At 38.5% G+C, this 14703-nt stretch overlaps 1 protein-coding gene across 4 annotated transcripts in view; it reads right to left on the bottom strand.

The window, feature by feature from the left end:
- The window catches only part of STK38L (serine/threonine kinase 38 like), a 67962-nt gene that overhangs the window by 39951 nt on the left and 13308 nt on the right, over positions 1–14703 (bottom strand). The window contains exon 3 of one of the 4 annotated variants that reach the window (XM_036889372.2): positions 2700–2807. The exons of the other annotated variants lie outside the window; for them this stretch is intronic. Coding sequence (XP_036745267.1) covers positions 2700–2706 — 7 coding nt within the window. The 5' untranslated portion in view covers positions 2707–2807. The remainder of the gene's footprint in view (positions 1–2699; positions 2808–14703) is intronic. 4 annotated transcript variants of the gene reach the window in all.

Genomic DNA, 14703 nt, shown 5'->3' with positions numbered 1-14703 from the left:
GATTTAAATTTTGTCCTTTATCATTTTTTTAATGTTCCCATTTTTCTATTAAGGGAAACAGTCATTTTATAATGAGAAAAAGTACTTAAGAGTAATTGTCCAATGGTGGCCACAGAAGCAGTAAAAGGGAATCAACTTGCAGTTTTCAGCCCACGGAGATGGTTTTCCAGGTACCAACTGTACTTGGATCTTTTTCCTGGGGACCAAAGTCTTACTTTTGGGGTAGCAGAAGATTATGAAGAACAGCAAAAAGAATTTGAAGTCATAGAATAAAACTAAAGACAAACCAAAGGACTAATGGGAATTCTGAAAAGTTTTCAGTCATATCTTACACTTCTTTTTAGGAAAAGCTTTTTAGTGTCTCATACCTGCATATTTACAAGGGCTCAAACTGTCACTGTCTTCTCAAATAGCTCTTCTAAGTGATGGCTCAAAAAGCCCATCTCAAAGTCAAAAAGCAGGGCAGCACGAATCCTACCTAAATTAACTTCTCGTCTTACTTAAAGTAAGGGAACTACTCCTCCAAAATCTATGAAACAAAATCAATGCTCTAAATTTAAAGGAGATTCCTCTCTCTCTCTTATTCCTTCTTTGCCTGTTTTAAAGGAGATAATGCCTGAGTCAAAACACCAATATAACCAAAAATGCCTATTCTGTGCTAAAAGGTCTGGTATGGTGACCTTTGACCAGAGAACAGCCAATGGTAGGACAAGGCCGGAGAACTGGGTGGTGAGAGGTGGTGTGACATGAGGTAAAGGAAAGGGGAGGAGCAAGCCTTGGGAAGCAGCCCAAACATATGAATCACTAGTGGCCCAACTATAAAAAGTCTCATCATCTTTGAACTCTTGCCTTTCACTTAAAAGCAAATATCCAATACGAATGAAAGAGAGAGAGAGAGAGAGAGAGAAACGGACTAACATTCACACAAAAAAATGAAATGAAACTTGAAAACTGTTGCGTTTAACTGAGGGCGTAAAATATAAATTTCCCAAACATGACTTTAACTAAAAATATAAACTTATATTTAATTTTCCCACTAATTCAAAATATTCAAAGCTTCTGTATCACCGAATGGAGTCTCAGGAGAGACTCATATGAATTCCTCCATTGTACCCATTTCTTAATTAATAATTTTTAAATTACTGTTATTTTGTTGGCCACTTCTTTTCAAATGACAACCACTTTTTGAAAGAGATCAGACTAACCTAACAACATAAGAGTCAGAAGCAGCAGTCCTTTTTCAGGGCAAAAAATTGGATTAGACTAAAATTAAAATATGATATCACCAAGCTTACAATTTTAAGCTATAAGTAGCTCTGAGTTACTTTGAGTTATTTTAAGTCATTTAAACTCTCTCAGGAGACTTTGTGGCCATCACAAGTGACCAGCACACACTGCCCCCAGCTAAAAGCAGACACACCATGTGACACTGTTGAACACACAGATCACATGACTTCTGCAACCATGACAGAATCCAGAAGGTATCCACCTCACTGAGACACCAGAGTACAAAAAACTTTAGGCAGAAAAAGTTTTTTAGTGCTAGTGACCTTTATAATTAATACCCAGACAGCTTAGTATCTAAATATTAAACAGGGCCATACCATTTTATTGACTTGCAATCTTAAGAACACAATTGTTTTATTTGGAAAACAAATATAAGAAAGAAAAAAAGGCCTAAAATGGAATAAAAAGTAAATCGTATAGTTTGCTGTCATCAAGGATATCATGTAATACAAGGAAGTGTACTGGTTAAGCCTCCCATCAATCAGCTTATGAATTCCATTGTGTTCAGCACTTTTTTGGACTCCATTAAAGGTCAAAGGTCACAAATTTAGGTCACCAACAGATACGACGCTTAGAATCATAGAACCTGCAAACGGCAACTATAGACCTGATCCATCTCCCTCATTTCACAGAAATGAAGTGCACAGTCACTCGGCTCTCTGCTGGAAAAGCTCGGAAGAGAGCAGGTCAGTCACCTGGTGGCCGGGTGGAACTCCCAGGCCAGCCGGAGAGCCACAGCGCAGCGGCAGCTCTGGGACACCGAGCCGCCCCTGCAGAGAAGCTGCGCTCAGCACACTGGCAGCCAGGCCACGTCCTGGCCTACCTGGTATCTAGCAGCTCCATCACTGATGTCCACGTCAAACACTAAGTCACTGCATCCTACCCTTATGAGTTCGCATCTGTGGATCAAATAACTGGTTTCCGCCTGCTTTTCAGATGACTGAAGAATGATATTTTTACTCCAAACTTCTTGAAAACCAACATGTGACAACTAAAGACTTCTTGAAGGCTAGTAGGATTTCAATTACAGAAGTGTAATGAGTGATGTAAATTTAACCATTAAGTGATGTAAATTTAACTCAAACTCTATCTATAATTATTTCCTTTTAAAAAAATACGCCCACAGTGAGGTTCTCCAAACCTTACACCCGGTGTGGATCACGGGCACGCCCTGTCCAGAATGCCTGAGCACGAGGGCAAACGCAGTGCGCACACATTCAGAGCTCCAGGATTTGCCACAGGCATTTTGCAACTAATGAGATAAAGTTTCTAAAATATAAAAATGCATTTGTTTTCTTTCCAAACTGGGAATGTCTTTTTCTATTTATGAAAGTAAAATACGTTTCGTATAAAAATGTGAAAATATCCAGAAGCATATAAATTGCAAAGTGAAAGTGACCTCACAATCCTACCTCCCATAAAATCCAGTTTTAACTGTGGGTGATACACTGGGGTTAGACTGCCTGGATTTAGATTCTGGCTCTGCCACTTACGAACTCTCAGGGGGTCAGAGTCCTTATCTACAAAACAGAGATAATGACAGCGTGTGAGAATTCATAACTAGCATTTATTAAGTACTTTACAAAGTGTGGGTATTGTTTCAAACACTTAAAACATTCACCAATTTTAAGAGCATTGTTGACTGAAATATGGTAAAGCACCTGGAATAGCACCTGAGACTCAGCTGAGTGCTTATTTAAGTGTGAATTAATTATAACCTTAATGAATATATATAAGCACATACACACATAAGGTTTTCATATAAATGGACTCATGTAAACTATAATTTCCTTCTCCCTATTTTGTAGACATCCTTTGATATTACATGGGTTTCATATAGATCCACTATATCTTCCCTAAGGAGCACAAGATAATAATATTTTCTAATATACTAGTGAATTGTTTTGTGCTAGACATTGTGCTTTACATGTATCATCGCACTTAATCCTTATACAAACCCTAAAAAGTGTGGCATTACTATTCCTATTTAGACAAGAGCGAAGTGACTTAGCCGGATAAGTAACTTGCCCAGTATCATATAGCTAACCACGGTGGAACCAGGATTTGAACTTAGGTCCCTCTGAAACTAAGTGCCCTGGCACACTCCATTTTCTACAGGGCCACAATTTCAAACCAGTGTCCACTAACGGATGTTCAGATGGCTTCCATTTTTTAGGGGAATGTTTGGCAATGCTGCAGTGAACATATTAGATCACAGACTGTGCACTCTTTCTCCTATTTTCTTATTATATCCTTGCACACATGCAATTGCAGAGTCAAAGACTATTCACATTTAAAATTTTTATATACTGCAAAACTGCTTTCCAGAGAGAGAGTGCCGACTGACCACCCACAGTTACATGAGAACCAACACTGAGCACTGGCCATCTTTTCCATTTCTGCCAACCTGAGAGGTTTAAGAACATCTTAATTTTGCTTATGCATTTCTTTGACTAAAATGAGTTATGCATATTTTCATATATTTTAAGTAATTATTTCTTACTTCATAAGCTAAGTTCTGTGCCCACTTCTGTATTGAAAAATTCATTCTTCAAGAGATTCAGACTGTATTTGAACAATATAATTATCACAGCCCATTTTTAGCTATTGTAAATAGTTTAAATCGTACCATAATGCCAATAATTTAAATAATATCAATTTATACAACATAAGAAAAAATCATACTATGCTGTAGTTCATACAGGAACTATAGTTATTACATTAAAAGTAGGGCACTTTCCTTTAAATCAGTAAGATCAAATCAAAACTACTGACATACAACTCAAAGGTTGAGAATGTAAGAAGAAAGAGAATTTTCCACACTAAGTAAGAGTTTCTGTTATTCAGATGTGACATCTGAATACTGTTAGCTTTTTGGACCCTATTTGCTTGGACTAGCATATGTAATTTCTTTTTTTAAGTAATGCCTATTTACTCTTTAGCTTAAATAACTTCCCAGCTTAAATAATGATTCCCTGGGAAGAAGGAAGCGCCCTCATCATCCTCAGGACCATCACTGTCATCAGCATTGCTACCACGCACAGCACCTTCTCTGTGCCAGACAGTCCTGTGTGGGTTACCTCACTTAATGCTCACAACAGCTGTATGAGGTAGGGACTATTTCTCCACTTTACAAAGGAGAAAGCGAGGCCCAAAGAGGTTAGCTGCTTGCCAGAGGCCTCTCAACTAGTAAGTGGCAGACCTGGGATTTGAACACTGTCTGAGTCTAGGGCTATTGTTCTATTGTTCTAACAACACCCCTACCCTTTATGACCAGACTCAATTAGTTAAACAAAGCTGAAGCCAAAAATAAATCTGTTAACTTCCTAAAGACAACTCAAGAGAATTACTGCTCTTTTCTTACATGATCACCTTACTTATTCTTGATAAATCTTAAATAACTATGTAATTCCTGATTTTAAAGAAACAAAATAATCAACTCATTCATCGTATCAGAAACACAACTGTTAACCTTCCTCCCACTCAACTTGCCTTCTTGTCCAAACAGCTCTATAAACTGTTTAAAGAGTTTTATGATCTCTTTTGGGAACCACAGCAATTATTTTACAGATTATTTAAAATAGATATTGTTTATACTGTACTGTCCTCATTTACTTATCCAAACAGGGGGAGCATATCAGAATGCTCCACTGTATGAGCAGGAGGATTAACCAACACAGAGTGGCACTCAGAACCCCAGCGACGACGCCATCGTTAGGACTGAAGTCCAGGTTAAAGCTGCTTCTAGACGGGTTCCCAGGAGCCCTGAAATAACCTCAGAAGGCCAGAAAGGTTTCCTAGTGGTGACAAAGGCGTCCCTCTTATCTGCTCGGCAGCCTTACAATAGGAAAGTTCTTACATCTAACCTAAATCTCCTACTGAAATTCAAACCCATTTCTTTTTTTTAATTCTGTAAGAATTAAGAACTTCACTGTAACAATTAAATTGCTCAAATTCTCACTGTAAATAAGAAAAGGTAACTGAAGTCAGTACTGATTTTCTTTGATACTCTTCATGCATCAACCCAAGTGCTTGACTTTTCAGCCATTTTGCTAAGAGAAGAATTGCTCGTCTCCCTCCAGTGAAACTGATTTGAAAATAAAGTTGCCTTTCTGAAATCTTCATGTCTAGTACTTATTCGAGAAATTATAAAACAGAAACACTTCCCAGTGCTTTTAAAGGTCTTTGTTAATGAAACTAAAACCATAGGTAACTTTTATCAAACACTCGTGTGTTTCTGTGTTCAGTGTTTCACACGTGTGGCATTCTTTCGTCTTCACGGTCCTGTGAAGGAGATGTTTCCCAGTCTTATGGAGGACGAAGGCAGGCCGCCACCCCAAAGACACACTGGTAAGCGCAGCGCGCCCTGCCGTGCCAGAGCCCACGCTCCCGGCCTGGGCAGCTCCACTGTCTCTCTCCTGCCCTTCGTTGTCCAGTGGGGTCGCCTCCCTGTACCAAGAGTACTTTGCGCCTGAAAGCATCAAGGCCCATACATAAATGTTATTTTCCTCATCTCTTTCAAATCTAGTTATTTATCTATTGTTACACCTAAACCAAACTATTTTATTTTCAGAGCTGTAACATGTATTTTGACATCTGGTTGGAAAAGCCTCTCCCCCTTTTCCTTTGTTTCTACCCATAATTTTTTACACTCTTCCACATGAATTTTAGAATCTGCTTGTGAAATTCAATTAAAAATATTGTTGGGATTTTGATTAGGTGTCATCTTTTTGAAAAAAGGAAAAAATGGTTTGAATTAACGAACCTCAGTCAGAGGCTTAAAATTAACATTTTGATTTCAGTTCTTTGCCAAGGTATTTCTGCCACTTGGGGGACCAATATCCAAATTGAAGGTTAAGGTTTTGCAAGTTCCCTTTTAAAAAGGTACATCCAAACTCATAGTGTCTGTTATTGAATAAAACAAAGTAAGATATTCAACAAACCTATTAGGTGGTGTTTGAAAGATAGTTAGGGTGTCCAGATGACCAAAGATAGAAAGAAGAAACCAGCTAAACTAATAGTTCCACTGGTTTCAGGTAAGGCTGATCTTAGTGGCCTCATTAGCACGTTACACACGAGATGCTCTGCTAGCAGAAAGAGACCCAGAGAGTGAGAGAGACGCCACAAGTACCCTAAGACCCTAGAATACTGTTGAAGAAAGCAGACTAACCCAGAAAGACAATCAGTGCCTTTGAGAAGCAAGCCTTTCTGATACAAGCACAGCTTCAGAACAGGGAAAACTCAAGTGTGGGTGGCAATCCCCAGTAAAACTAGTAAGTTGGGTAGTTCAGCTCTAGCTTAACTGAATGCCTGGTGGAAATCAAAATGTAATGACAGCTCTTAGAAGCCAATGTGAAGAAAAACAGTCATGATCTCAACCTGGTTTATAAATAAAGACTGAGCCAAACTTACAACATCCTAATTAAAAGGCAGAGATCCTACAAGCAAGCACCTCTCATTGTCCCTGCAGCAGTCCCTCCAGATGATGTGCCGACTGTGGCCAGCACTAGGTTAACCCAGCGGGAAATCCCCAAATACCTTGTGGCTTGAGGGCGATTCAGGACCAGAACCTGAGCCTACTCCCCTATATTCAACCTAAAAAGTCCCTCTGCCACAGAACTTGGATACATAAAAACTCCACCTAGTTTCCTGACAACATGGAAATTTACTAGTTCACTCAGAAGACCTAGTATGTGGGCTCATCTATTTGTGGATCAAGGTAGCTCCTTCCAACTTTACTGAGTCAGAAATTTTTACCAGCACTAGATTTATTTAAAAGGAAAAAAGAATTTTTTTGAGTTGGACAAACAGGATGAGCACTGTTATCTCCTTCCAAGCAGTAAAAATAAATAAATAAATAATGCTAAACTTAGCTCGGAATATTAGTTGGGATGAATTGGGATGGAACCTTTTTTTAAAAAAAATGTAAATCACGTGCAAACTCTACTATTACTTAATTTTGGAATCATTATTAGATAATGCAAGGCAAGACATCTCAGAAACTTCTTGACCAAATGTACATGTCAGGAAGCATTACCTGGGAAGGGTGTTTTCTTTGAAAATGAGTAGAAAGCTTACCTGTGAGTTCATTTTAAGGCAGTTTCACTAAAATAAGAAATTAATATTATTTAACTCTCTGAGGTTCCTCCCAGTCCTATTATGCTGTTTATACTTTTTAAAGGTAATTATTAGAATTTTAAGCAGTGTATGTACAGTCTCCACACACAAGCCTTAGAACTCTTTTTCTAATAGGAAACATTGTAAATCATAAAACATCACTTCACATCCTACAGCTTGTATTAAGTGAAACTGGGATAATTTGGTGGCTTGTACATCTTTAGAAGTGAAATAAATCATCTATATATAGTTATCTACATACTTCAGGAGTTGCGAAGATCCCATTTACCTGAAGATTTTTTTAATAATGTTACAGAAATACTAGCTATGTTCTCCAAGCTGTCCTACCATCCCCGCAAGCAACTTATATTATGACTGAAAATTTTGTGCCCCTTTACACCCCTCACCCTCTCCACCCACTCACCCACCCAGGAAATCACTTCTCAGTGTCTCTGAGCCAACTGCTGTTTGGTTCATTTAGTTGAGTTTTGTTTTTTTATTCCACAAATAAGTGAAGTCATATGGTATTTGCCTTTCTCCTCCTGCCTTTTTCACTGAGCATAATACCCTCTAGGTCCATCTGTTGTTGCAAATGGCAGGATTTCTTTCTTTTTATGACTGAATATTCCATTGCGTATACGTACCACAACTACTCTATCCATTCATCTATCAATGGACTCTTTGGTTGCTTCCATATCTTGGCTACTGAAGGTAAAGTGGCTATAACATAGGGGTACAAATATCTTTTTGAATCAGGGATTTTGTTTTCTTCAGGTAAATTCCTAGAAGTTTACCTCATTTGATTTTGATACTTACATAATCCTAAGAAATAATGCTTAAAGTTCTGCCATTTTGTAGTAGGAAAAAATGGGGCTCAAGAGAAGATACGGATCTTATCTGATGTTATACAACCAAAAACAAGCCTATCAAACTCAGTAGCCCAGAACTCTTTGACACTATACAGCACTGCCTCTCCAAACCACTGAAGTAAGTGAGCAGGTATTACCTCTCTTTTAAACGTGAAAAAGCTAAGCTCAGCAAGTTGACAAGAGCCACTTAAGGTCACACACTTAGAAATGGTGCCAGCATTAAGCTCCAGCATTAGGCAACTAGTTCAGGGCCTCTGCCATTCTACCTCTAATACTGGATCTGTTCTTGAAACAGGTCATAACCACCCCACGGGAATCAGCAAAGTATAAAATCCCCGCCCTTGTTTACAAAAAAAGTCAAACACAAATGGCTTTGTCAACATAGAATAAAGGTCATAAGGTTCAAAAAAAGTCAGTAAAGTTTCTTTCTGACACATCAAGGCCACCTTTAACTCAAATCATAGAGCTAATTTAGAAAATAATGCTTTTCAGATTTCTGTGTGCATTATTTGTTTTCCCAATATTTATTTATGTGTTTCTTTTATGGTCCACATTCAACTGCCAGAGTTTTCAGTACTTATCAAAGCCTTGGGAAAAGGTTAAAGAGCAACTTTCTGTCCCCAACCCACAGAGAAAACAATGCCTACAATAAATCCTACTGCCAAGCAGCAAGCAGGTGCAGTATTTCTCTGAAGCACTGTGGGGCAGGAGGGTTGGGTGGGGGGTGAAAGGGGGTACAAACATTTAAAACAAACCACATTTTTAAGTGACTTACATCTCATACGGCATTTGGCTGCTGACAAGATGATCCTGGCCTTGAATACAAGGAAGCTGCACCCAGTCTCACAAAGCAGGATTCAATCACCCCAAACAGAAGTACTTCCCTCCAAGACAAATATGGAATTCAATCTGTGTGATGTCTTGAATGCAGCTAATTAATTTGCAACCCTTTATTATGACCATACAAGGGAGGGAAGAGAGGCACCTTCATGCTCCTTCCTTAGGGGGAAGCAATAGAGGAAAAAGCATAATCTTTAAATCCCATAGCAATGTTTTAAAACTTTTCCATGAAGTTCCACACCCTAGCTGAGTCATCAGCGTAATATCCTACAGTGGGTCACCTCAGGACTACCTTTCCTATACATGGTCACCCCAACTCTGCTAATTCTATTCAAAACAGAATGGGCAAGAAGCTGTAACTTGTTTCATTTTTTCTGCTTAGTCATTTAGCCCTATAATTTTTAGAGTACATGCATTGACCTTAACTCACACAGCTAAATGAATAAAGAAACCACAGCTGAGTGAAAACTACATCTGAAAATTGCCAACAGCCAAAGCAGTAATAGCAACCTAAAGGGAACTGCTTTGTGGACCAATGAGAATGTTTTCAATCTCAAATAAAGGTTATGAGGAGGAAATTTCTCTTAACCTACCTTTATAAGTGAACACTTTTCAAGTATGTTTAGCTACTTATCAAACAGCTGTATAAGAGCTCCTACACTGCAGTCCTTTAGGAGGTCTCTGCTGGATAGTTCACTAGCCGAGCTCAAACATCTGATGGAGCCCTGAGGTATTTTTAAAACCATTCTCTACCAACCACTCTCCAAATATCTGAATATGGCATAGGGGGGATTGAACTAAGGGCTATTAATTTGCTGAATTCTTGCAGGCCATCATCTACTCACAAAGATGCAAAGCTGCTCATCACGGATGCCTGACACCCCAAGCAATGCCAGCTCCAAGCTCTGGCCTTAACTTGAAAGTCCTCGATCCCCCCTACCAAACTCAAGAGGTGTTTCCCTTTCTTTCACCATTACATTAAAAAACAAAACAGAGTTTAGGTAAATTCTTCTCTTAAAATTAAAAATGAATCACTGCTTCTTCAGATACCAAGTTGATAAATATCTTATGCATCTCCTTCTAAGATTCTGCAACTAGACTGTCAGACCTTGACCCCCTGATTCCACTCTTGCTGGCAGTGTTACTTTTTTATACATAAAACATTCATCTGTCTGAGCTTTGGTTTTCTCATTGATGCAAGGGATTCTTGTGAGTTAATACATGTAATACATTTAGAACAGTGTCTGATACATGGTAAGTGATCAATTTGAACACACTATTATTATCATTTCAACCCATCACTGATGTTAACATGACATTCATACTGTTAACTTCTGATTAACTGGTAATTTCTCAGATATTGGTAAAGTTTTTTCTTAACCTCTGTATAAGACACTTTGATGTCTGTTCGTTATTTTCCTTACACTGTACAGATATATTTTATACTCTTATTATGTGACACAGTTCAATTAAAAAAAAATTTAACATCTCCTTTTGGATGAGTGTGGGCAAGTCTACATACTGAATTCATCATTGAAACAGTGTAGCTATGTCAGACTAGAAAAGTAACTATTTTAGGATAAGGAACATAAGAAAAACTAAAACTCGCAACAGAAACAAAATTCTGATACTTAAAAATTGAGCCAAACTAATTCACAAGCAGGAAAAAGAGCAATAATAAAAAGTATCATCTACAGAACATATTTTCTTAGACATCTGAGGAAAAATGAATTCTAGGAGTGAAATAAATTTGGGGAATAATGAGTTAAACATGTAAATCTCCTAAGGAAGGAACAGAATTTCCCAAACTCTTTGACTCTGGAATCTTTTAACATGGTGAGTTACACAGGATTCTTCTAGGACTGGTGTTTCATATAACACAAATTGGGAAACTTTTTACAACACAGAACCAATACTAAGAGAATATTGCCCCCAAAACTGAGTTCAGAGCAGGAGAGAGATCCTAGAGTTAAAAGATACTTACATATCTAAGTCTTCATTAGCTGACCTGTCTAAACCAAACTCTAAAGAACTGGGATCAAAAACCCATAACCAAACAGAACCCTTTAGGAACTAAGTGAACAATTGTTCTGTGTGTTGTATAAACAAGCACAGCTTTATTGTGGTTCCCTTGGGGGCAAACCATGATGTAAGCAATCGCGGACAACAGAAAAGATGTAGATGGAACATAAAGAAACATTTCTAGAGCTTTTAGTGTCATGTAGACTAACTGAGTGTCTTATTTGATTAGGTAGAGTTCATTAGAAGTCTCCAGCAAAATAAAAAAAAAAAAATCTGTTTCAAATCAGATCTCTCAATTAAGTTTTTCCACTAGTCCTTCCCTAATAAAATCAGAAATTCTCTAATTTTCTACTAAAGGTGTCCTAGGTACAATGTATCTATGAACTAGATCTGAAAATTCTTTATAATGTGCTTTAATTACTGTTGGTAAATAAGATTGTACATATAATGCTCTCCAAAAGAAAATACAAGCATAGCACATTTACTTTAAATGTCTTTAGGACAAGACCACTGTCATAAACTTCTGCACACCTTCACTCCTCTTGGAAACTAAGTTCTGGGTGGTAAAGAGATGTATTTTTTTTTATTAGTTTTATTTTGGTATCATTAATCTACAATTACATGAAGGACATTATGTTTACTAGGACCCCCCCTTCACCAAGTCCCCCCACATACCCCTTCACAGTCACTGTCCATCAACATAGTAAGATGCTGTAAAATCACTACTTGTCTTCTCTGTGTTGCACAGCCCTCCCTGTGCCCCCCCCCACACTATACATGCTAATCATAATACCCCCTTTCTTTTTTCCCGCCCTTACCCCTCCCTTCCCACCCATCCTCCCCAGTCCCTTTCCCTTTGGTAACTGTTAGTCCATTCTTGGGTTCTGTGCTTCTGCTGCTGTTTTGTTCCTTCAGTTTTCTTTTGTTCTTATACTCCACATATGAGTGAAATCATTTGGTACTTGTCCTTCTCCGCCTGGCTTATTTCACTGAGCATAATACCCTCTAGCTCCATCCATGTTGTTGCAAATGGTAGGATGTTTTTTTCTTATGGCTGAGTAATATTATTCCATTGTGTATATGTACCATATCTTCTTTATCCGTTCATCTACTGATGGACATTTAGGTTGCTTCCATATCTTGGCTATTGTAAATAGTGCAGCGATAAACATAGGGGTGCATCTGTCTTTTTCAAACTGGAGTGCTGCATTCTTGGGGTAAATTCCTAGAAGTGGAATTCCTGGGTCAAATGGTATTTCTATTTTGAGTATTTTGAGGAACCTCCATACTGCTTTCCACAATGGTTGAACTAATTTACATTAGTGTAGGAGGGTTCCCCTTTCTCCACAACCTCGCCAACATTTGTTGTTGTTTGTCTTTTGGATGGTAGCCATCCTTACTGGTGTGAGATGATATCTCATTGTGGTTTTAATTTGCATTTCTCTGATGACAAGCGATGTGGAGCATCTTTTCATGTGTCTGTTGGCCAACGAGATGTATTTTTAAGGAGGAAGTTTCCAGATACAATGTCTTTGTATCTCAACTCTGTTAAGATATTATTTGAAAAGAGTCAAACATCTGTCTTTGGAGGGCACCACAGGGATTCAAGCTGGAAGCATGGTACTGCCACGAGTTTCTAGAGTGTAAAAAGGCAGCAGACTGTCTTCTTCAGAGGGCTGCTGACAGAGTGGCATTCATTACCTTGGTCATTTGCCACAACCCAGGCCCACTCTGCAGCCTTACAGGTTTAGAAACTTGATTTTTATTAGCATCAATATAGTAGCTCCATCTTTTAGAAGCAAACAAAAATTACTCAGGCTTCCAGAGAAATCAGAATACCAATACATTAATACAGCATGACAAATATACCTGTGACAGAAGCATGAATGCCTGCTGATAGCTGTACACGGCCACTTAGTTTCATGACAGCCAGACTTAGGTGGACAGCCAAGTCATGATCAGAAGGTGTCCTTAGTATACATGGAATCACAATCAAGGAAGTAAGAGGAACTGAGTACATAATGGTCTTCTTTCACTCTGTCAATAATTGCTTTTTAACTAAGCAACCTACTTTGTCCAGATACTCTTCTAAGTGCTAGGGATACAGAAGTCTTTGCTTTCAGAAAGCTCATATTGAAGTGACAGCTGAAGACTATATATTTCACAGAAGCTTTTGTAATATTAATAAGAGCAAAAATTTGTGGAAACAATCTAAACATACAATAGAGCTGTGATTAAATAATGATAATTCCAGATGAAGAAAAAAGTGCAGTTCTTTAAGAATAGTATTTTTAAGCAGTAATTCATGACATGGGAAAATCACCGTGATACAATGTTAAATGACAAACACAAGCTGCGTAAGCGTATGTAGTGCATGGTCATATGTACGTGTATGTGTCAGACACATACACATACATATATGTATAAATTTCCTATCCATTTGTATGCATAAAAAAAAGACTAGGAAGAAAGTCACCAAAGTGCTGTTAACAATTTATTTTTTTCCTTGATATCTTTTTGAATTTTCGAACTTCCTAAAATGGCATTTATCACCAAGGAAAAAACTGACTGTTAATCTCAATCAACACAATACCAGGATCAGTTTGGGTTCATCTATTAGAAACTATCCGTAAATGCAGATCCTTGAACCTGCCTTTGAACGCTCAGGAGAGCTCAGCCTTCCCCCTGCCTTTAAGCAATACTCTACAAGAATGAGTAACACCCTCTATCTTTTCATTCAGCCTTCAGTCTAAGGTTTCCAGCTGTCTGCTGAACATTTCAACTTAAATGTCTTATAATAGATAAGTTATATTTAATTATATCCAAAAGTAAATGCATAACTCTTCCCCCACAGCCAATCTTTTAGCAACCCTATTTGTGTCCATGGCACTAACCTTTCTCCCAATCAGAAAGCTTGGAAAACGGCCTTAAGTCCTCTCCCTTTCCCACTGTAAGTGCACTAATGAAGCCTGTCATCAGCACTCTCCCACCCGCCTCCCCCTCGTCCCCACGGCCATCAGGGGACCGGGCCAGGCGCTGACCGCACAGCAGCCTCGGCCTCCGGTGGGGGTTCCGGGGGCCCTGCTCTCCCACCTCCAATCACGGCCATTCCTTGGCTCAAAACCTTTTCAAGCCTTTTCCTTCCTACCACTCCAATCTAAACTTCTCTTCCTGGCTTTTATTAAACCCCATAATTTGGCTCCACCCTAACTACGTTATTTTCCGTTACTCCGCAGTGTCCTCCTTCGTCAGCCAACAGACACACCTTAACCAACCTTACCTCCGAGCTGAGAATGCCTAAGCTTAAACGATGCTCCTTCCTTTCCCCGCTACCTGGAAAGAACCTAATGTATTTTTCCTCTTCTACAAAGCTTCTCTTGATTTCTCCAATGTCATTTATGTTTCACTTTTTAGAACTTATCTAGCTCTTATTATGAATCTCACAGTTAGGCATTTAATTCCATAACTCTTGTGGAGGTGGATTTACTGTCATGTATGTTTAGTAGTCATCTATTAAATTTCATATTCCTTGAGAATAAGAGCCATACCTTATTCCAACCTCTCTAGT

The sequence above is a fragment of the Manis pentadactyla genome, chromosome 14, assembly GCF_030020395.1.
Source record: "Manis pentadactyla isolate mManPen7 chromosome 14, mManPen7.hap1, whole genome shotgun sequence".
In the NCBI taxonomy this organism is placed as follows: domain Eukaryota; kingdom Metazoa; phylum Chordata; class Mammalia; order Pholidota; family Manidae; genus Manis; species Manis pentadactyla.
The sequence above is the reverse complement of the archived record's forward strand: the minus strand, read 5'-3'. Positions and strand labels throughout refer to the sequence as shown.